Source organism: Meles meles, unplaced genomic scaffold, assembly GCF_922984935.1.
Source record: "Meles meles unplaced genomic scaffold, mMelMel3.1 paternal haplotype, whole genome shotgun sequence".
NCBI lineage: Eukaryota > Metazoa > Chordata > Mammalia > Carnivora > Mustelidae > Meles > Meles meles.
The window spans coordinates 224,509-248,122 of record NW_025721110.1 but is presented as its reverse complement, the minus strand read 5'-3'; the positions used below and the strand labels follow the sequence as shown (position 1 = coordinate 248,122).

The 23,614-nt window shown below is 47.4% G+C and overlaps 1 protein-coding gene across 1 annotated transcript in view; it reads left to right on the top strand.

Annotated features, from left to right (window-relative positions):
* LOC123935977 (voltage-dependent N-type calcium channel subunit alpha-1B-like) overlaps window positions 1–23,614 on the top strand; it is a 122,353-nt gene that overhangs the window by 35,259 nt on the left and 63,480 nt on the right. The window contains 1 exon segment of the mRNA XM_045996803.1: window positions 23,065–23,191. Coding sequence (XP_045852759.1) covers window positions 23,065–23,191 — 127 coding nt within the window.

The window sequence follows — 23,614 nt, the reverse complement described above, 5'->3', positions numbered from 1 at the left end:
TCTATTAGTAATTTGCATTTTCCCTCTTTTTTCTTAGTTAGCCTGAATGATTTTAGTCTAAATTTAATGATCTTTTCAAAGAAACAGTTGCATTGGTTTTGTTGATATTCTTTCTTTATTTTGTGTTTTCAAATTCAGTGATTTCTGCTCTAATTCTTTTTTTAAAAATTGTACTTATTTATTTATTTTTTGGCGAGGGAGAAGGGTGGGGGAGGCGTGGAGGAAGAGAATCTTTTTTTTTTAACATTTGTTTATTTGACAGACAGAGATCACAAGTAGGCAGAGAGGCAGGCGGGGGGGGGGGGGAAGCAGGCTCCCCGCTGAGCAGAGAGCCCGATGCGGGGCTCGATCCCAGGACCCCAGGATCATGACCTGAGCCGAAGGCAGAGGCTTTGACCCACGGAGCCGCCCAGGCGCCTCGGGAGGGAGAGAATCTTAAGCTTTACACCCAGCTTGCACGGCCTGTACCTCCATCTCCTGACCCTGAGATCGTGACCTGGGCCGGAATCAAGAGTCAGTCGCTGAGCCGGCTGAGCCACTCAAGCGCCCTCTGCTCTCATTCTTGCTAAAGTCTTCTCTGTTGCTTACTTTTAATGTTCTGTTTGTGTGTTTGTTTCCTACAGCGGGAACTTAGATCACTGATTTTAAGTCTTTCTTTTCCGGTATGTGCTTTCGGTGCTATCTGTTCCTTGTAAGCATTGCTTTTGCTGCATCCCGTGAACTGATGAGTTTCATTTGCACTTAGTTAAAAATATTTTTACACTGCTCTTGAGATTCCTCTTTGACCCATGTATTACTTAGCAGTGTGCTGTTTAATTTCTACATATTTCAGGATTTTCCAGTTATCTTTCTGTTACGATTTCTAGTTTAATTCCATTGTAGTATGAGAACAGACATTTGTGCCCACTGTTTAACTAACTGTTTTCTAACTGTTGAGTTTTAAGATTCCTTTCTATGTTTTGGATACCAGTGTTTTATCAGATATGTGGTTTGCAAATAACCTCCGCCTGTTTGTGGCTTGTCTTTTCATTCTTTTAATGTCTCCTGTTTCTGATTATTACTGGTGCAAGGGTTAGAATTGGGTTTCTGTCATGGCTTCTGCTAGGGGCAGAAATCTAGGCTATTGACTTTTTTATGGCAATTTTGTATCCTACTACTTTCCTGAACCCTCAAATTGTCTATTAGTTTTAGCATCGACTCTTTGATTTTTTTCCCCAAGTGTATTTTGGAGACTTCTACAAATAAGTACTAAGTACTCCTTCCCAGTCTTGGACTTCTCAAGATCCTTTGCTTTTATTTTTTTTAAAGATTTTATTTATTTATTTGACAGACAGAGGTCACAAGTAGGCAGAGAGGCAGGCAGAGAGAGAGAGGAGGAAGCAGGCTCCCTGCTGAGCAGAAAGCCCAATGCTGGGCTCCATCCCAGGACCCTGAGATCATGACCTGAGCTGAAGGCAGAGGCTTAACCCACTGAGCCACCCAGGGGCCCTTTTTAAAAAAAAAATTAAAGGTTTTATTGCATGATTGCACTGGCTAATATGCTATCAGGTAACAATGGAGGTGGGGTTCCCTTCCCTTGTTTCTGCCTGTATGAATTTAGATTCTGGTTTTAGGCTTGAGAGGTTATGTGTGTGTGTGTAAGTAAAGTCAAGGTACAGGACCCATTAATTCCTATTTCAATAAGTGCTACAGTCTTTGAGGTAGGGTTTTTGGGTTGACCCAAATTCCAGACCCAGTTCCAACAGGGACGCCTTCCCTGTTCCCCACCCCTCCGCCCAGTACCAAGCAATTCTCAGACACCAGCAGGGTGTCCCAGAATCCAACTCACTTCTGATACTCGGGCTCCACAGCTCAAGGGTTCAGTCCTAGAAGACTTCCCGCCACGCTCCACCTCGGGCACCGGTCAGGAGCCCCGGGCTGTCACCTCTGCTTCTGATCTATCAGCTACGGACTGGGCTCCTGACTCCTCCCCATAAGTTCTTTGGCTTGCTCACAGAGCTCTGGGAAACACGGAACGTTTGCCAGTTCCCTAAAGGCTGTGATGCATGTCAGAATCAAGAGCGAGGTGAAGAGATACGTGGGGTGTGGGCTGGGAAGAGGGTGTGGAGCTTCCCTGCCCTCTGCTGGCCACTCTTCCAGGTCTCTGCCTGCTCACCAGCCCCGAGGCTCCCTGAACCCAGTCTTCGGGTTTTTATGGAGGCGTCGTTGCGGTCCTGATGTACTAAGTCATTGGCCATCGGCTGGTTCCTCCTCCAGCCTCCATCCCCTCCCTGGAAGTCAGGGTTGGGGTTGAGTGCCTCAACCCTCTAGTCACAGGGCTCGTTCTCTGGCGGACCAGCTCCACCTTTGGGTGGAGTCCAGAAGTCACCCTTCAAGACACCTGTGTCACCGTTAGGGCTCTGAAGCGTTCTCAAGAACTATGGATGAAGGCCAGATGTCTGAGAAATATATTGTGGTCATCTGAGTGACCACACATGTATTTCTTATAAATCATTATATTGTATATTTTGTTTTATTTATTATTTTTAAAATCTAAATTCAATTAATGAACATAAAATGTATTATTGGTTTACAGGTATAGAGGGCAGTGATTCATCAAACCTATAGTTACGTATTTTATTTATTTATTTATATTTTTATTTTTTAAAAAATTAAAAAGTTTTTATTAACCTAGAATGTATTATTAGCCCCAGGGGCACAGGGCTGTGAATCAGGTTGACACACTTCCCAGCGCTGACCACAGCGCACCCTCCTGATTGCGTATTTTAAAGGGAAGTGTGTTCTGTAGCTTCCTATCCTATGTTCAAGCATCATATGGTTTAGGTATGAATGCGGTGTAGTCCCCTGATGTTTAATTTTGTCAATCCATGACTGAAAATGAAATGTTGTTCTGTTGCCCTTTCCTATTATCTTAAATGGGAAAATTATAATGTGCTATAAAAATTTTAATGTATTAAAGTTGGTTGTACTCAAAATCCCCAATTAATTTTTAAAAACAGACTGTGGTGCCTGGGTGGCTCATTCAGTTAAGTGTCTGATTCTTGATTTCGACTCAGGTCATGATCTCGGGGTCGTGAGATCAAGCCCCATGTTGGGCTGTATGGTCAGCTGAAGTCTGCTGGAGATTCTCTCCCTCTGCCCTTCCCCCTGCTTGTGCGTTCTCTCTCCCTCTAAAAAATAAATAAATAAACCTTAACGAATACAGCTCAAGGACAGGTAAATAGAGGAAAGTAAAAACCACCCCGTTCGGACACAGAATCCCACCGCATTTTCCCCGATCACCACAGCTAAACTAGTTGTTCACAGGCAGTCGCTGTGCACACCTTCATAGCGGCTTCTGCCCTTTTCAGAAACATCCGTGCATCGTTCTGATCGTCAACCAGCTGAACTTGGAATCTTGGCTGAGAGTTTTTTCCCACGTTTTTTGGGTTACAAATGTTATATTGAGGGGTGCTGGAGTAGCTCCGTGGACCGAGCAGCGGAGTCCTGATTTCTGCTCAGGTCACATCTCAGAGTCCTGGGGTGGAGCCCTGGGTCTGGCTCCACACTCAGCAGGACGTCTGCTTCCTTTCTCTCTACCCCTCCTCCTCCGCTCGCTCTCTTTCTCTCTCACATGAATAAATCCACCTGTTAAAAATGTTATGTTGGGTTTGGGGGAAGTACACATTTCTCCTACGTAAATGTCAGCCAGAAGAACCCCAGCAACACTGCAGCGCAAGACGCATGTTCTGAAGTGTGCGTGTCATCAAACTGAGGGGCCCTCCACGGGGCCAGTTTACCCAGGGTGTTCTCTCTATGCTATGCCTCTTACCGAGCCACAGAAAGAATCAGAACGTTTTCTTCTTTTTCTTTTCTGGGATAGTTTAAGTAGCATTAGGGTTGCTTGGTCTCTAAAGATTTGGTAGAATTCCCTCGTGAAATCATCTGGGTCTGGTTTCTTTAGGAAGGATAATTCTTTGATAATTTTTCTTTTCTGTCTGGATATTGTCTGTTTAAACGTCTTACCTCTTATCTCCTGAGATCTGTTTGGTAGATACAATTTCCTTAGAAATGATCATTCGATCGAGGTTTTCCAATGTATGTATGTATAGTTAGACATAGAAGTGGCTTAAGTTTTTTAAAAATTTTCTGTTTTACCCCCTTAATCATTTTTTATCCTGTGTATTTTATGTTTCCTCCCTTTTTTGTTGATTAGATTAGTGATTTATATATGCTGTAGGTTTTCATAAAGAGAACCAACATTTTATTTTATTGATAGTTCTACTGTGATTTTGGTTTTTAACCTGTTACTTCCCAATTTTATCTTTATCATTTCCCTCTTGCCTTTTTGTTTTACTTTGTTGCTCATTTGTTAGCTTCCTGAGTTAGACACTTAGTTATTTTATTCAATTTTTGTGACGTGATTACTGAAGGTTATGAAATTTCCTCTGATTAGTAATGTAATTGTATGCTTTAATTCTGACATTTGATGTCTTCATTCTCATCCGATTTTAAAGAAATTAGGTAACTTTGGTTTGTCTTTCCTCCAGGTGCTTGTAGATTCCTTGGGATTTTCTGCATAAAGAATCAAGTCATCTGCTAGTGGACAGTGTATTTTTCACTTTCTTTTTTTTTTTTTTTAAAGATTTTATTTATTTATTTGACAGAGAGAGATCACAAGTAGATAGAGAGGCAGGCAGAGAGAGAGAGAGGGAAGCAGGCTCCCTGCTGAGCAGAGAGCCCGATGCGGGACTCGATCCCAGGACCCTGAGATCATGACCTGAGCCGAAGGCAGCGGCTTAACCCACTTAGCCACCCAGGCGCCCTATTTTTCACTTTCTGATGCATGTGTGTCTTCTTTCCTTCCCCCCTCGTTGCACGGTCGGCTTCCAGAACTGTGTTGAACAGCAATGGTGAGAACTGATGTCCTTCTCTTAGTCTCGTCTTGTGGGAGGAGGGAACGTGTAGTCTTTCAAGGTGCGAAGGATGATGTTAGCTCTCGTTTTTAGTTTTGGGTTTTTTTTGGGGGGGTGTTTGTAGATGTTCTTTATCGAGTTGGGAAGTTCCCCTCTGTTCCTTTTTCTTGAGAGTGTTGGCATTAAGTCAGAGCTATATTTTGTCAAGCGGTTTCTGCCTCCGTCGATGGGACCCTGTGGTTGTTCTTCGGTGACACGGTCGTTTGCGTTGTTGGTCTTCAGATGCTAGGTCGGCCTTGCGTCTCTGGGGTACGCTCTGCTGGCTGCTGTGCACAGCCGTCCGTGCGTGCCGCACTCCTCTGGGTATGCTGTGTGCACATTCGTGTAGACCGTGTCAGTGTGCGTTTGTGTGTACTGCTGAATCGTGCTTGTGGATGTTTTGTGAAGGAGCTTTGCCTCTGTCTTCATGAGGGATATTGGTACTTTTCCTTCTTTCCTTTTCATTTTTTGTGCTGTCTTTGGGTTCGGTATCACAATGGCACTGAATTCATAATTTGAGTTGGATAGTGTTTCTTCTGTGTTTTAGAGGTGACTGTGGGGAACCGGTGCTAATTGTCCTATCAACGTTTGGTAGACTTTGCCAATGAAACCTGTATTTTTGGAATTGAAAAACAGTCCTCAGTCGTGACAAGCTGTTACCTATTTCATACCAGCACCTGCCGGTTTTCTGTCTGGACCTGTCAGTGGCTGGGAAGGGGCGCTCAGGTCTTCAAGCAGAAACGTGGATTTGTCGCGTCTCTCGCAGTTCTGTAGGCTTTGCGTCGCATACTCTGCGTCGCGGCTGCTGAGCACGTGCGCGTGGAACCACCGTCTCCTTGAAAGGTTGGCGCTTCCAGCGTCGCGCGATGTGTCTTTCTGCGCCCGATGATTTTCTTCGCTCCGATGTCTACTTTATCGGACATGGATGTACCTACTCGTACTTTGTTTGGATTATATTTGCGTGGTGTATCTTTTTCACCTTTCTGTGTTCAAACCAGCTATACGGTAATGTTTTAAGTTAGCTTCTTATAGACGGCGCACGAATGGGTCGTGTTTTTAATCGGCTTTTTTAGGTCTGTTTTCTATTGGCGTATTCAGACGATTTACATTTGATGCAATTGTATGCGTTACGACAAGTCTGCTGTTTAATTTTTGTTTATTCTTTGTTTTTTATTTCTCTCGTTTCTTTCTTCTTTTTTCTTTTTTGCCCTCCTATGGGTTACTTATGTATTTTAGAGTTTCATTTTGTTTTATCTGCAGTACTTTTGAGTCTGTCTCTTTGTATTGTTTTTTAAATGGTTGCTCAAGGTATCACACTACATAGTAACGCATCTCAGTCTACTGGGATTGTTATTTCACCAGTTTAAGTGAAATATAGTAGGTTCACCTCTTTTTCCTTCCTGTGTATGGATGTCATGATCATTTCCTCCACATTCCTTTAGAACACCTCGGTGTGTGTTTTAGTTTGTGCCTCAGGTGACAAGCATCGTGTAGAAAACTCAAGAGAAGGAGAGTGTGTTCATTTACCCATGCTTTTACTTCTGTTGTTCTCCTTCTTTCCTGATATTCTGGTATTTCTTCTTTCATAATTTACTTTCTGTTTAGAGGGTCTTTCTTATTCTTTCCTTTAGGGCAGTTCTGCAGCTGACAAGTTCTCCACATTTCCCTTCATCTGAGAGTGTCTGGATTTTCCCCTTCGTTCCTGAAGGGTGTCTACACTGGGTATAAATTCCGGGTTGACAGTTCTTTTTTTTTCAGCACTTGAAAAATGTGTGCCTCTTCCTTCAGACCTCCATGGTTTCTGATGAGAAATCCACTGTCATTCGAATTGTTTTCTTCCTATAGGTAAGCTGTTGTTTCTCTCTCGCTGCTTTCAAGATTTTTTCTTTGTCTTTGTATTTCAGAAGATTGATTATGATGTATTTTGGCATGGGTTTCTTTAGGTTTATTGTGTTTGGGATTTACTCAGCTTCTGGAATTTGTAGGTTTATGTCTTTTTGCCAAATTTGGAAATTTTTTCATCCATTCTGTCTTTGAATACATCTTCAACTCCTCCCTCTTTCTTTTTTCTTTCCAGGACTCTGTCAGCATGAACGGTTGATCTTTTGTCTTAGTCCCAGAGGTCCCTGAAGCTCTGTTCACTTTTTTCAGTCTATTATCTCTCTGTTGTTCTGATTGGGTGATTTCTATTGTTCTGTCTTCCAGCTCAATGATTCTTTTCTCTGTGCCTTCCATTCTGCTGCTGAGCCCATTTATTGAGTTTTTTCATTTGTTATTGTATTTTTTCAGTTCTAAAATTTATATTTAACTCTTTATCTCTCCTATTTCTTTGCTAACGATTTTCTAATTCTTTGCTGAGATTCTTTTTTTCATTTGTTTCCAGTGTGTTTTTAATTGTCTGCTGAAGTATTTCTATGATGGTGCTTTAAAATTATTTTCAAATAATTCTAACATCTGTATCATCTTGGTGTCTACAGATTGTCTTTTCTCATTCAAATTAGCATTTTCTTGATTCTTGGTGACAATGATTTTTTTAATTGGACCCTAGATATTTTAATATTATATTATAAACTGGGGCATCTGGGTGGCTCAGTGAGTTAAGCCTCTGCCTTTGGCTCAGGTTATGGTCTCAGGGTCCTGGGATCGAGCCCCAGCATCGGCTCTCTGCTCGACAGGGAGCCTGCTTCCCCCCTTTCTCTCTGCCTGCCTGTCTGCCTATTTGTGAATTCTCTCTCTCTGTCAAATAAATAAATTAATAAATCTTAAAAAAAATGTATTATGAAACTCTGAGTTTTACTTAAGTCTTCTGTTTTAGCTGGCCTAATGTGATTCCCCTCCAGCAGGGGCAGGGTGGGCGAGCTGCTTCGTTCCGGACCCACGGAAGTGAAAGCACAGGTTTCTCGTGCGACTCTCACTGACACCCACACCCAGTGGAAGCAGGCTCCTTGCTCTTGCTGGGCCTCCACGGATACCACCCTGAGAGAGGTGGGAGTGCCTTGGCAGTGCTCCCCACATGACCTCTGCTGACAGTGTGGGTAGATTTCGTTATTCTGGGTGGTGGTAAAGTCCATGTCTATCTACTGTGATTCACTCTGGCAAGTAAAAGGGAGGGATGCCTCATGATTTTGGGGTAGAAATTGCAGTTCAGGCCACCCATGTGATCTTCGCTGATCTCACATGGATGGGGGGGGTCTTGTTCCTGCAAGGTCAGGATGAAAGTCTCTGCTCCCTACTTGGCTCTCTGATTCTACCCCGGGAGGGGCTCAGGGTACCTCATTACAGGCTGGTGAGGGTAGAAGTCTGCACTTCCAACCTGGCCTCTGCTCATATGAGCCACGATGGAGCTACAGTTTCCTCTGGGGCGTTTGACTACAGTAGAGTGTTTATTGTCTGTAAGTTTCCTGTCTTTATAGGCTGCATCGTTCCTGGCCCTATTGTTAGGGAGCGCTGGCTTTTTGGGGAGCTTTTAAAAATCTGTGCCTGTTGAGATTTCTGGGTTGCAGGCTTCTCCTGCACCAAACTTAGATAAGGCATAGAAGAAAACCCAGAGAAGAAAGACTTTCTGCCGTGTTGTTCCTCGGGCCCCGAGGTCCCTAACTGATCTGGCTTCTCTCCACCTTTCAGAATCTTACGTTGGCCTTATATGGTGCCTAGGGGTTTTTGTTCTGCTTAGTGGGATGCATCTTTCCAAGAGCTCAAGTCTTGAGTTAATTTTTATATATGGCATGAGGTGAGGACAGAGGAATTGTTTTATTCCCTTCCTCCTCCCCACACGGATATGCATTTGTTCTGTTGCCGCTTGCTGTAAAGGTTAGCTCCTTTTTCTTCATGGAATGTCTTTGGCACTTTTATCAAAAATCCTGGCTCATTTCCCCCGTCTTCTTTTCATCTTGCGATGATTTCAGTCATGTCTGTTTTCCCTTGGACTCCTTGTGGTTTCTGAGGCAGTCTTGTCTTTCTCTTTTACTTCATTTCTCAGATGCTTTCTTTTCAGTTTCTCTCCTGAGTTTGGTCAGCTCTCATCTCTCTTCTCCTGGTTTTCCATATATTCTTATTTCAAGCTTTTAACTTTTTTTGTGGTGGTTTTTCTCATTAGCAGTTGCTGGTTTAATTGGATCTGATCCATGTTGGAAAGTTGTGTTGTAGTTTGCTTTTCCTCTGCTTTGTGGTGTTTGATTTTGTGGAGCATTTGTTATTAGCTGAAACATTTTATCCTTACTTTCTGTTTTCTTTTGCTAGAAGCTTTGTGGGGTGGTCAGGTTCCATTTCCTGACGACGAGGAAGCATGCTGAATTTTCGGAGACCAGTGATCACATGTGATTGTGTGGGGAAGGGCTGGGGCTCCGGCGGCTTCGCTGCGCTCCGGTTCAACACACCCTCTTCCGTCAGTCCCGTGAACTGCAGCCTCTGTCCAGAGGCACATTGCTGGGGGCTGCTCTAGCTTGTTTCTCCTTCCCTTCATCACAGAGCTGCTGACGTGGGCTGCTTCCTTCCAAGCGTGTCTTTTGCCTCCAGAAGCAGTGTCTTCCCGAGGTTGCTGGTGTCAGGCCCGTGTACTTGGCGGTGGCAGGGCTTCGAGGACCTGCCACCCCCTCTTCTGAGGACAAACACCGTGTCCGACCGTCACCTGGTTCTTGCCGTCCTCTCCCTCCTCCACGCAGTCCCTGCTCGATGCCTGCTTGTGCAGGCTTCAGCGTTCATTTTCTCACTGACGTGTAAGTTCAGGCTATACTCATTTTCCGGGTGCTGTAGGGTTGGACTGTGGGTGATTTTACTAGCTTTCCTTGCTGGCTGTGTGAGTATCAGTGACTGCCATCATCTGTGGGACACCCTCTTATCTTTTTAGTTTCCCCTGGATTTGCAGTTGTGATCACCGTGACATTTCTAATTTCCTTCCCTTGGTAACCCCCTAAATCTTTGTCTAGTTAAATAGACTCAATTTTTGGTTTTCTTGATCTTCTCCATTGTATCTTTGTTTTCTGTTTTTATTATTTTTTCTTCCACTTCCTCTAAGATTCTTTCTCCCAGTTACTAGCGGGACACGCAGCTCCTGGCATGTAAGCTCCTCCACTTGCTGGTGGTTCAGTTTCTAACCTTTGCTCTAAGAAGGGTTTTAGTTGTGTCTTCTGAGTTTTGAAACACCATAGGTTTCATACTTCTAAATCTTTTTCCAGGTTTAATTATCATTTCTCATGACCCATGACTTATTTATAGTGTTGTTTTGAATTTCCACATGGCAGAAGTTTCCTAATTTTTTTTTTTTTTGCCATCGATATCATTATATCTTCTAACATTTCATCAACTCTGGCATTGAAAGGAAAGCATCCATTTGGCTTTTCCTCCCCTTGTGTTTGAAGAACATTTTTGGATTTATTTCTTTTAGTGAGGTTTGATGGTGGTAAATTCAGTCTGCTTGAAAAATCTTTATTTTAACCTTTGTTAGTAAAAAGTAGTTTTTTTTTAGATTATTTATTTGACACACAAATAGAGAGAGAGATCACACGTAGGCAGAGAGGCAGGCAGAGAGAGAGAGGAGGAAGCAGGCTCCCTGATGAGCAGAGAGCCCGATGGGGGGCTCGATCCCAGGACCCTGAGATCATGACCTGAGCCGAAGGCAGAGGCTTAGCCCACTGAGCCACGCAGGTGCCCCCAAAGTAGTTTTATTTTGTGTGGAATTCTAGTTTGTTAGTGATTTTCTGTCCACAGTGCCACCATTCCACTGTCTTTTCTCCCCTGTGGTTCTTGCGGAGAACGTAGCCGTCAGTCTGAATTGCTCTTCTGTGGGGCCTGCTTCTCTCCACGTTGCTGAGAGGAAGACTTTTTGTTGTGGAAAATCAGAGCCTTGGAAGTAGAGACTCAAGTATGATGGATCGGCACATACTGACCCCCACCCTTAAGAAATTATCCACATTCTATTAATCTTTGCTTTGAACCTTCTCATTTTTTCCCCTGTGCTTTTTTTTTTAAGATTTTATTTATTTATTTGACAGAGGGAGATCACAAGTAGGCAGAGCAGCAGAGACGGAGAGGAGGAACAGGCTCCGCTGAGCAGGGAGCCCAATGCGGGACTCGATCCCAGGACCCTGAGATCATGACCTGAGCTGAAGGCAGAGGCTTAACCCACTGAGCCTCCCGGGCGCCCCTCCCTGTGCTTTTTGTATATGATTTGTATATGTTTATGATTTTGTATATGAGTTTAGTTCTAACTGTGCCTATAAGCATCTTGAACAATTAAGGATGTACAACCACAGAGCATTCTTACACCTAGCAATACTGACAATAATTTCACAATATTACTTAATGTCGATCCCAAGTTTAAATTTTACCAATTTTCTAAAACATAACTTTTCACCATTGCCTTGTTAGGATCAGGGTCAAAACAAGGGCTACTCCTCTGCCGTTACTTGCTCTGTGTCTCTTTCCCTCTGTGGCAACTTCGCCTCTCTTGTTTTATGCCCTTTTTTGTCGAGGAAGCTCTGTCGTTTGTCCTGTACGACTTCCCCCGTTCTGCATGGACTGATTTCCTCATGGTGTCATTTGATACCGCCCTCTGTCCTCAGCGTCTCCTGTTGACTGGAAGTTCAGTCTAAGGCAGAGCTTCTGATTTGTTGTGTTGGCGGTGGCAGGCCTGTGGTTTTGAAGCTCTTCAGCAGCATCTCTGGCCTTTCCCCTCAAGATGCTGGCAGCACCCGAACCCTGGGACAACTAAAACATGTCTCCAGAGGTTACCAGGTGTCCCTGGAAGGCAGAATTGCCCTTGTTTGTAAACTACGGATCGAGAGACTCGATTGGACGCCAACGAAACTCTTCCGGGAAGCTCCGCAGGTGGGCTTCCTGCTGCCCTTACGTGGCCACGTCGTGTCGGGGTCACAGGTTTTCCTCTTTGCTACCGACAGTGGTTGGTCCTGGTCCGTCCACCCTGAAGTTCTCTACCATGCTTTTCCCTGAAGGCTTTCGTAGACACTGAGTTTTGCGTCACACAATGGTGAATTCATGATTCTGTTTTCTTTGTGCACTTCTTATTTTTACCTTTCCTGGAAGGAAGAACTTACCTCGTCAACTGCTGGAAATGTAGTTGGTATTTGTAGTGAGAAAGATACATGCTTACTTCTGTGCCTTTCCGTATGGGCATCATTTGTTTGCTCGTTTCTATTTGAGAGAAGATCTTACTTATTTGAGGTGGCGGGTGGCGTGGGCAAGAGCAGAGGAAGAGGGACAAGCGGGCTCCATGCTGAGTGTGGAGCCCAGTGTGGGGCTTGAACTCACGACCCTGAGGTCAGACCCGCGTTGAGTTGGAGAGTCATTGCTTAACCTGCTGAGCCCCCAGGCGCCCCCGTGTATGGGTCTTTATAATAGTGAACCTGTGCCCAGAAATTCTAAATATGGCCAATTCGACATTTATAGAATTATTAGTACGAGTTTTTTTATTTTGATGTGTTTGATGTGCTTTCGTTCTTGGAACTCACTATTACTTTTGGTGCTCAGGTTGTCCCATCTTTGGTCACTGGGTGCACCTTACAGTTGGCCTTTTTTTGACCTCACATGGTTTTCATCGAGAGCAGTGTGTTCCAGGATTATCGTGTCCCTTTTCTGCCCCAGCGTGGAGTCAGCCATCTCTCCAAGAAGACCTGTGCACGGGACGCTTTCTGTCCTCTTACTTCCGCGGCCTCGCCTTCGGCTCCTCCTGGAGGACTGCCACGGACCACCGCAGGGAGAGGGCAGGAAGTGGACATACATCACCCAGGCGGCCAGAGCCAGTGAAGGGTGGTGTGAAGCCAGAGGAGCCCGGCCTGTGGCTTCAGGTTGGGACGACGTTGAGGCTTAGCTCAGACCCCAGAGCCCGTGTGGGAACAGCCCGACCCTACTATTACAGGGTTTTACCTGCCACCACACTCTTGCTTGGCTGTTCGCTCTCTCCTGTGCTGTTTTCCTCACTTCCTTCCCGTTTATTCTGGAAGTAGTCGGTCACCCTCCCGCGGCTGCTAGTCTTGCGGCTTCTGTGGGGCCTGATCTGAGACGCGGCGGCCCCTTTGCTGGGAAATGATGCTTGTTTAGCGGTGTGGTTGCTGCTACTGCGTTTCATTGCTTCCAACGTTTTCAGAACTGTTTTCCGTTTTAAACCGGAGTAACGATTCATTGAAATGCCGGTGTCGTGGGCGTGCGGTGTCACGCTAGCTTCAGGTGCGCGATGCGGCGCCCCGTTCTGAGCGTCACTCGGGGCTCATGGAGACACGTGTCCTCGTAATCCCCTCCGCTGTCTCACCCACCTCCAGCCCCATCTCCGCTGTGGAACCGCCAGTCTTTCTGTACAGCGGAGAGCCTGCGTCTTTTTCCTTTTGTTGGGTTCGTTTATTCGGTTCCACATACGCGAGAAAGCACGTGCTGTTTGTTCTCCTGTGACCTCACGTACTGCCGTGCTCTCTAGATCCGTCTGGGGTTCCCGTGGCAGGATCTCGTCGCGCTGCGGCTGAGCACGGTTCCCTCGCGCGTGTGCCTGTCACGTCTTCGTTCGCTCGCGCACTGGTGGGCGCTGGGGCTGCTTCCCTCGGTCGGCGGTCGTGGACAGTGCTGCAGTAAGCACGGGTGCTGGTTTCTTTCTCTAAAGGTCTGTTATTTTTTATGTGAGAGAGCGCACGCGCGTGCGTGGTGGTGAGGCAGAGGGAGAGAGAGCGCACGCGCGTGCGTGGTGGTGAGGCAGAGGGAGAGAGAGCGCACGCGCGTGCGTGGTGGTGAGGCAGAGGGAGAGAGAGAGAGAGAGCGCACGCGCATGTGTGGTGGTGAGGCAGAGGGAGAGAGAGAGCGCACGCGCATGCGTGGTGGTGAGGGGCAGAGGGAGAGAGAGCGCACGCGCATGCGTGGTGGTGAGGGAAGAGGGAGAGAGAGCGCACGCGCATGCGTGGTGGTGAGGCAGAGGGAGAGAGAGCGCACGTGAGTGCGTGGTGGTGAGGCAGAGGGAGAGAGCGCACACGCATGTGTGGTGATGAGGGCAGAGGGGGAGAGAGCGCACACGCATGCGTGGTGGTGAGGGCAGAGGGGGAGAGAGCGCACGAGCATGCGTGGTGGTGAGGCAGAGGGGGAGAGAGCGCACGCGCATGCGTGGTGATGAGGGCAGAGGGAGAGAGAGCGCACGCGCATGCGTGGTGATGAGGGCAGAGGGAGAGAGCAGCCCAAGCAGACGCCCTGCTGAGTGTGGAGCCCCACACGGGGCTCGATCTCCCCACCCTGAGTTCAGGACCTGAGCCGAGATGCAGAGTCGGGCTCTTAACGGACTGAGCCCCCAACGCCCATGCGTGTACCTTCTCGGATTAGTGTTTTTGTGTCCTTCGGTAAATCCCCAGTAGTGCAGTGGCTGGACCTTGTGGTAATTTTAATTTTAACTTTTTTTTTAAAGTTTTATTTATTTGACAGACAGAGATCACAAGCAGGCAGAGAGGCAGGCGGGGGTGGGGGAGCAGGCTCCCGGGGGAGCAGGCTCCCCGCGGAGCAGAGAGCCCGATGCGGGGCTCGATCCCAGGACCCTGGAATCATGACCTGAGCTGAAGGCAGAGGCTTAACCCACTGAGAACCCAGGCGCCCCATCTTCTTGATTAACCTCCTTCTCCTTCCCGCACGGCTGCGCCAGTTTGCTCAGGCGCTAGTGCTGATGGGCGAGCGTTCCTTTCTCTCTGAACCCTGCCCAGCGCTTGCTGCACACTGCTGGTTCCAGCCATTCTGACAGCTGTGACAGGTGTGTCTCCTCGTGGCTTTGAGTTCCACTTCCCCGGCGATGAGGGATGTTGAGCATCTTCTCATCTCGATGTCGTCTTTGGGAAACGTTCGTGTCTTCTGCCCATTTTTAATTGGATTATGTGGGGTTTCTCGGTGTTGACTTGTGTAAATTCCTTAAAGATTTTGGATACTGACCCTTCATCTGATACGTCCTTTGCAAATACCTTCTCCCATTCAGTAGGTTGTCCTTCTTTGTGGTTGTTGAATGTTTCCTTCGCCGTTCAGAAGCTTTTCATTGTGATGTAGGCCCCATAGTTTAGTATTGCCGCTGATCCCCCTGCCTCAGGAGACATATCCAGAGAAATGCTGCTACAGCTGACGTCAGAGAAATTACTCTCTGTTCTCTCTTCCAGGGTTCTTGTGGTTTCAGACCTCACACACAGGTCTTGCATCCATTTTGAGTTCAGTTTTGTGTATGGTGTAAGACAATGGTCCAGTTTCGTTCTTTTGCATGTAGCTGTCTGATTTTCCCAATACCATTTTTTAAAAAGATTTTATTTAGATTTTTTGAGAGAGAGCAGGAGAGTGAGCGAGCTGGGGAGGAGTAGAGGGAGAAGGAGAAGCAGGGAGCCTGACGCAGGACTCGGTCCCAGGACCCTGAGATCGTGGTCTGAGCTGAAGGCAGATGCTTCACCGACTGAGCCACCCACACCAAACACCATTTATTGAAAAGACTTTTTTCCGTTGGGTAGTCTTGCCTCCTTTGTCATGGATTAATTAACCCTATAAACACGGGTTTATTTTTGGGTTTTCTGTTTTGTTCTTTTAATCTCTCTATTTTGTGCCGGTTCCGTACTGTTGTGAGCACTACAGCTTTGTAGTGTATCTTGAAATCTGGGATTGCAGCACTTCCAGTTTTGTCCTTCCTTTTCAAGCTTGTTTTGTCTATTCAGGAATGTTTCAGTTCTATACAAATTTTACGATTACTTGTTCTAATTCTGTGAGAAATGCTGTTCATATTTTGATGAAGTTGGCATTAAATCTGTAGATTGCTTTGGGTAATATGGACATTTTAACAATATTTGTTCTTCCAGTCCATGAGCCTGGAATGTCTCTCCATGTATTTGTGTCATCTTTGATTCCTTTCATCAGCGTTTTGTAGTTTTGGGAGTATAGGTCTTCCCCCTCGTTGGTTAAGTTATTTTATTATTTTTGGTGCAATTGTAAGTGAGAGTAGTTTCTGAATTTTTCTCTCTGACATTTCATTATTAGTGTATGGAAGTGGAACAGATTTCTGTATACGGATTTTGTATCCTGCAACATTACTGAGTCCATTTATCAGTTCATTTCATGTTTTCGTCACTTATAGTTTTTTGGTAGAGTCTTTGGGTTTTCTCTTTAGGGTATCATGTCATCTGCAGATAGTGAAAATTTGATTTCTTCCTTACCAATTTGGATGCCTTTCATTTCCTTTTCTTGTCTGATTGCTGTGGTTAGAACCTGCAGTACGATGTTGAATAACAATGGCGAGAGTGGACGTCCTGTCTTGTTCCTCATCTTCGGGGAACAGCTCTCAGCTTTTCACCATCGCATATGATGCTAGATTTGGTTTCTTCATATAAGGCCTTGATTATGTTGAGGTCTGTTCCTTCTAAAACCTACTTTGTTGAGGTTTCTTTTTTCCATGAATAGATGTTGTACTTTTTTCTTTTTTAAAGAGAATATGTCATGTATTCTTTTGCCATTTGTCATTCAAATGTAAGATTATAGAATTTTTATCTTACTTCTTTGATTTTGTATTTATATCTCTTTCCCTTTATACCAAGCAGTTTATCTTTTTGTTGTGGGTTCACAGTGAAATTCAGCAGAAAGTGTAGATTTGCTGTATATTCACCACCCAACCTCCCTTCCTATCAGCACCCCCGTAAAAGTGGTGCATTTGTTACAGTCAGTGAGCCTACGCCCGGAGTTCAGAGTTGATATTGGGGTTCAGTCTTGGTGTTTTATGTTCTGAGGGTTTGGACAAAGATATGAGGACATATACCTACCTTTATAGTATCATGCAGAGTAGTTTCACTGCCCTAAAATTCCTTCATTTGTCTTTGATTTTTGTTTATTCTGTTTTTTTAATTATATTGTTTAAAACATTGTATTTTTAAGTATGTTGGCTTTCTTTCTAGCCACATATTGCCAAGCAAAATTTCCTCTTAGTCTAAATAGTTTCTCTGCAGATTACTTTGTTTTCTATGTAGACATAGTTATACTGCCCATAAATACATAATTTTTGACCAATGAACTTGGTAGAGTCTGTTTTTTAATTTCCAATTAGAAAATTTAAATTTTAATTGATCTTTTTGTTCCTGATTACTGCCTTAATTTCTAACTTAATTGCACTGGGGGTTAAAGAGGAAGACCCGTATCATGGTTTCCTTCGAGATACACTTATAATTGCTTTATGGCTTGGCACCCGGCCAGCTTTTGTAAGTCCCCCCCCACCCGTGCTTCAGAGGAATGTGCTGGGGCACCTGAGTGGTGCGAGTCGGTTAAGCACCCGACTCATCATCTCAGCTCAGGTCGTGATCTCGGGGCCGTGGGATCACGTGGTGTGGAGTCTGCTTGTGCGTCTTTCTCCCCTCCCTTTGCCCTTCTCACTCATGCTTTCTCCCTCTATCTCTCCCTCTCAAATAAATAAATATATAAATCTTTAAAACAAAGGGAAAAGAGGAATATGTTTTCTCTAATTTGGGGAACACTGGCCTTAAAAATTTTTTTAATGTACTTTTTTATTATGTTCAGTTAGTCACTGGCCTTTTTGTATTTGCTAAATCAAGTCTTTAATGCTAAATATTCTGTATATTCACTCGTGTTTTGCCATATCAATGACTGGCCCATTGATAATTGGGGTGCATTGAAATCTTTCTTTTTTTTAAGACTTTATTTATTTATTTGACAGACAGAGATCACAAGTAGGCAGAGAGGCAGGCAGAGAGAGAGGGGGAAGCAGGCTCCCCGTGGAGCAGAGAGCCGGATGCGGGGATCCCAGGACTCTGACTGAGATCATGACCTGAGCCGAAGGCAGAGGCTTTAACGCACTGAGCCCCCCAGGCGCCCCGAAATCTTTCTTTTTTTAGACTTGTCTGTTCTTGGAATAGTTTGGAACATGCATCTCATTGTGGGGACAGTCTGACAGGTGACCGGCCGTTGTTATGCATGTTTCTACAACAATAGCTCTGTGAATCTGAATCTCTTTTGTGGGGCTTTTATTTCTTCATTAAAAACCACAAAACTTCTATTAAGATATATGTCGCTTTCTGTATTTGGGGGATTTTCTCTATGTGTGAACCCTGACGTCTCACAAGGTCTGCGCAACCCCTGCTGACCACGGTCAGTCCAGTGGTTTTTTCTTAAAGTGTGTGTTTCTGTGCGAAAATAGAACGGACCGTTTTTCTTTCGAACATCTGGCAGGTGTATCGTTTTCCAACTTTTGGCTTGTGACCTGAATGTGGCCTTACGTTTTGGGCGTGTCTCTGGAACACTGCCTGGAACTGGGGTTTGAAGGGCACAGCTGGTGGCCAGAGCTGGCCGCCGGGCCGCGCCTGTGGACCGAGTCGGGTCCCTCGGACTCGCTTCGTCGGTCTCGTTCTACCTTTTTATTGCTTCATCTGCTTCGGAGTGTGGCATTCGTTCCATTTCCCTGTGCTTTTTTCTTCTTTCCACTCTGTTAGAAATAGGAGAAATTGGTCACTTACTTGCTTGTGTGTCACTTTTCCCTCTGCTAGTTTAAAAGCTACGCGCTCTGTCTGGGTGTCTTTTCTCGCGGTGCTCCCTGTCATGGCGGCGGCGCCTGTCACCAAGTCTGTCCTTGGGTTCGCTCTAAGCTCCCGCGGGCGATGCTGGGACCCCGGGGTGGCAGCTGCGATCACGCTTCCCCCAACTTCTTTGTCACGGTCGGCCTTTGTGGGACAACGCTTGATGCTTTCCTGATCTTAAAAAGTGGATGTTACTATTGTTTTCACTTTACAGAGATCACGTTTCTTTAGATTCATCTGTTTCTTGGCTTTCCTTTTTATATTGCATCTTGGATCTTCCGTTATATCATTTTTGTTCTTTTTTCATTGAAGTATAATTAATAGACAGTGTTATATTAGCTTCAGGTGTACAATACAGTGACTCAGCAATTCCTTTTTTGTTTTTATTTATCTGAGAGGAAAGAGAGAGAGCATGGAGGGGGGCAGAGCAGAGGCAGAGGGAAGCAGACTCCCGCCGAGCAGGGAGGGAGCCTGACCCGGGGCTCGATCCCAGGACGCTGGGACCACGGCCTGAGCCAAGGGCAGAGGCTTCACCGCCCAGTGCCCGGGCACCCCGAGTCAGCAGTTCTCTGTATCACCCAGCGTTCGTCATGGTCAGTGGCCTCTGGAGCCCCTTCCCCTATTTCACGTGTCTCCCCTCCTACCTCCTCTCTGGCAGCCTGGTTATTCTCTGTATGTAAGTGCCCATTTTTTTGCTTGTCTCTTTTTAATTCGTCTCCTTTTATTTTTTATTTTTTTAGGATTTATTTATTTATTTATTTGACAGACAGAGATCACAAGCAGGCAGAGAGACAGACAGAGAGAGAGGAGGAAGCAGGCTCCCCGCTGAGCAGAGAGCCTGATGCGGGGCTTGATCCCAGGACCCCGAGATCATGACCTGAGCTGAAGGCAGAGGCTTAACCCACTCAGCCACCCAGGCGCCCCTGTTTGTCTCTTTTTAATTTGTTCAAATGTTATGTTTCTTGAATCCACCTGTGAGTGAGGTCCTATGGCATCTGTCTTTCTTGCATTTACTTATCTCGCTTAGCCCAGTGCTCCCCAGATCTGTCCGTGGTGTTGCCGGGGCGAGATTTCATTGTCAACGCCGAGCGCCCATCTTTATCCACTCATCTGTCCCTGCGCCCTCGGGCTGGTCCACACTGGGCTGTGGTAAATGCCGCTGCCAGGACTGGAGCTTTCTGAGGAGTGTTTTCCTAGTCCGTGGTAAGTCCTCAGTAGTGGAGTCACTGATCATGTGGTGATTCTGTTTTTCGGGTTTCTTCTGAGGCGCCTCCGACTGTCTTCCGCCACGGCTGCACCCGTTTGCATTCCCACCGGCAGTGCGCGAGGGCTCCTTCCTCTCCACACTCCCCAACGCTTATTATTTCTTGTGTTCTTGATAAATACCATTTTCTGTCCTTCTTAACTACAGACCTTCCTGCTACAACATGCGCATTCCTGAGAATGCGGTGCCCAGGAGGGAGCAGGCCTTGTCGCAGAGTGAGGGTGAAGGGCAGGGGTCCCCCGCCGCGCAGCTCCGGAACGGGCCGCCGACACACGGGAGCAGCCCAGTAGAGCCGCTGCCCGCCCAGTTACCTGTCGGCGCTGACGGCCGCGTCCAGCCTTCAGCCTTGCTGTCATCCCCGACACGAGCTTCCTGGAGGGCCTTTGCCGCTAGGGGAGTCAGGCCTCCTCTCGCACCTGCCGCAGTGTGCGGGGGCAGTAATTGGGACGCGCGTCTCGTCTCCCCGACACCCCACTCTGGGATTTTGCCCCTCATTCCCAGATACTTCGCCGTTCCCAAACACCAGTCTTTGTTTCTTCTCCCTGTGAGAGTGTCGCTTTCGAATGGGCTGTTCCCTCACCCTGCAAATAGGTACATGGGCTTAGGGGGAAAGCTGGGGTAACTCGGGGTCACCTCTGTGCTTCTCTTCTCCCGGGATTGTAGCTTCTTGGCTCCTGTCCAGGTTGGTTTGTTCCCAGCGCCTTTAAAACACTTACATTATGTGTTTCGTTCAGCGTGTTGGTTGTTTTCGGTGGGAGGATGAGTGCATTTTCAGTTTCTCTGCCACAGGTCATGGAAATGCTGGGTAATTTTATAGACAGTGATTGTTCACGCATTTCTTTAAGATTCGTTTTTTATTTACTTACGTATTTATATTTACATACTTTATATTCTCATCTCACTTTTTTTAACTCTTGTATCCGAAGCCGGGGGAGGGGGAGGTAACCTGTTACTTATTTCTGCTGTCTTTTCATTCATGGGGACCTTGATCCTTGGTGTGTTTGGCGACGGTTTTTATTTTGAGTTTGGGTGTGACTGACCTTACTCTGCCATTTCTTGGCTGGGCTTTTGTGAGATAGCGAAGCCCTGTAGAAAATGAGTTGCTGGACTCCTTTTTCAGTTCTCCCAAGGGAGGTGTACAGCTCGTGCCCTTCTGAATGTACAGGAGAGAAATTCTTTCCAGAGCGTGGAGGTCTGGAGGGCTGAAGTTCTCTTCAAGCTGGGATGGGTCGCCCCGTCTGTGGGGCCGGATGAGGGATGATTTCGTCATGACGTTTGCTCTCCCAGAGGCCCAAGGCACCACCGGCCTGGCTCACTTTAGCCCCTGGGAGGAGAGTAGTTTAGTGTGACCCTGCCTGGATCTCCCGCCTCGTCGCAAGCCCAGGGCTCAGGGCCCTCATCCCAGCCTTGGCAGATCATGTCCCCTGCAGTAATGTCTCAGCTCTGATCTAGAACGCAGAGGTGACAGCGGGAGCCGGGGAGCGCTGTGAGGACGCGCGGAGCCCTTGGACCATGTCCAGCATGTGGCTGTTGCTCGTGAGTGTTCTACCGTCCCCGCTCCGCAGCTGGCCATTTTGCTGGGTGGACTGCCCCATTTCGGGGTTGAATTTTCGTAACTGTCAAGTCTTGTTTGTCGGTTGGCTTGTTCGTTTCTTAGTGACTTGGTTCTAACAACGAACTTGGTCTGCTGCAGTTCTGTGTTGATCCTCTCCTCTGTTTTGGTCTGCTTTGACCTCATTGATCACATTTGTGGTTGCTGTAGATCTGTTCCAGGAGAGTGTTTCCATCCAGTTTCTGGCATCTTTGTTCCACTTATCTTGTGCAGCCAAACTCTTCACTGAGTCCATATTGGTCCTGCCTTATTGTTACTGGGGAGTCCGAAAAGAAAAGCTGTGGTTTTAAAGTAATAAATTTTTCTTAATTTAAAAGTAATGAGTGCTCATCATGAAAAAATTTTAAATGTTAAAAATATTGTGACGAGAATTAAAACTCCTGTCCGCTGTTGAGCGATCGCCACAATTAGTACTGTTTTGGTGTTGCTTCTCTCCCCACATGTGTGACTGTTCTGGAGTTGAGCTCATCGGGGATGTACAACGACGCAACCTTTTTTTTTAACTTACAATACCGTAAGCTTCTTTTGTCCTTGGAAGTATTTGTAGGCATTTTACATATCTATCGTGTGGTGAGTCACGGGAATACTGTGCACTCAGTCTTTTTCCTACGATTGTGCATTTTATAGTTTTTTGTCACCGTAGAAGAACTTCCAACAAACACCTTTGTGAAAGCAGGTTACAGATGAAATCAGGGAGCAGAATTCTTTAGGACTTCTTTGCCAAATGGCTTTCTGGAAGATTCTGAATGACGTCAGCGGGAGCTGCTGGCCTGAGCTCTTCCACGCGCGCCCGGGTCCTTTTCTCGGGCTCAGCCGTCCTCCCTGGGACTGGCGGCCGCACCCTCCTCTCCGCTGCCTTCTAACAGCCCGTTTCTCGTGGGATGCCATGTGAGGTCCAGTCCTGGGCCTTGGCTCCAAGTCACTGCCCCGTCTTCCCGGGCACCCCTGTGGTCTCAGAAACTCCGTTACCCACAGGAACAGAAACGCACCTTGGGATAGAGAGAAATGAAAAGTCAGTGGGAGAAAAAGCACGGCGCACAGACACCAGAATCCTGGTGAATCCTGGTGGTTTGAGGTGTGGGTAAGCACAGGAGCAGACTGAGGGGCAGGGCAGCGAGCAGTGAGGCCGAGCGGGGGCCCCTGTGAGACGTGGGCTCTGCTGAAGTCCTCCACGGGTCACCGTCCTGGCTCTGTAGGCCTTTGCCAGGGTCCCAGGCTGGGTTCGCCAGGACTCCCGGGCTCAGAGGAGTGTCTGTGGTCCAGGGCAGGTCCCCGCTCCTTCCTGTCCTGCTGGCCGAGATCCCTGCGGGGTTTTCTCACCACACAGACACATGCTGCCTTTTCTCCAAGAGGCACCGAGCCCTGAACCCAGTGAGCGGAGCCTGATGGCCCTGGTCTTGGGGGCCGAGGGGGACTTTGGTGTTCACAGAACATCTAGACCAGTGGTCCCTGGTGGGGCGGAGGTGCCCACAGCCAGGACCCCGGGCTCGGTGCTGCTCCCACGCTGACCCTCGTGCAGGGGGAGGGGAAGAAGGGCGCCCGGTGCTGGCTCCGTCCTCAGCCGCTGTCGGAGGGGGTCTCCTGTGAAGCGGGGTCTTAGGCCCACGCCGTTCCCTGGCTGGGACCCTGCAGGCCAGTGGGGCTGGGGCTGGAACCTGTCTGCTGTACGGGTGAGGCCGTGTGGCGCCGGCTTCGCAGGCACCACGTCTCTAACTGGGTGGCCCTGTGTCCTTGTAGGTGGTAACGTGGACCTGGAAAGCCAAGCCGAGGGGAAGAAGGAGGCGGAGGCCGATGGTGTGATGCGGAGCGGCCCCCGACCCATCGTGCCGTACAGCTCCATGTTGTGTTTGAGCCCCACCAACCTGTGAGTCTCCTTTGTGCGCCCACGCCGCGTGCCTGTCCCATGTCCGTGGCCGTCGTCCATGTGGACGGTAGCAGCGTGTGCTAGACGTGGCCTGGTGGGCATGGTTCCATGCCCTTCACATGTACTAGAGTCCTGATCCCCCAGCAACGGCGGTCACCCCGCAGACGAGGACGGAGAGCCACGGCGAGGCCCCAGCCCATCCGCACATGCACAGGAGTGAGCCCCGCGGCAGGGCGAGGGCTCGAACCCGGTCAGCCACAGAGCAGCCACCCCCGCAGCTGGGACTGCTCCTGCCGCGCACATGTCCCATTTATGTCCCTCGTGTGTCCCCTTCCGTCGTGCCCGCCATGCACGCATGCCTGCTTGTGTCCACGATGTCCACTCACGTGTCCACCTGTGTTTCTCCGCTCGGTGTATCATGAA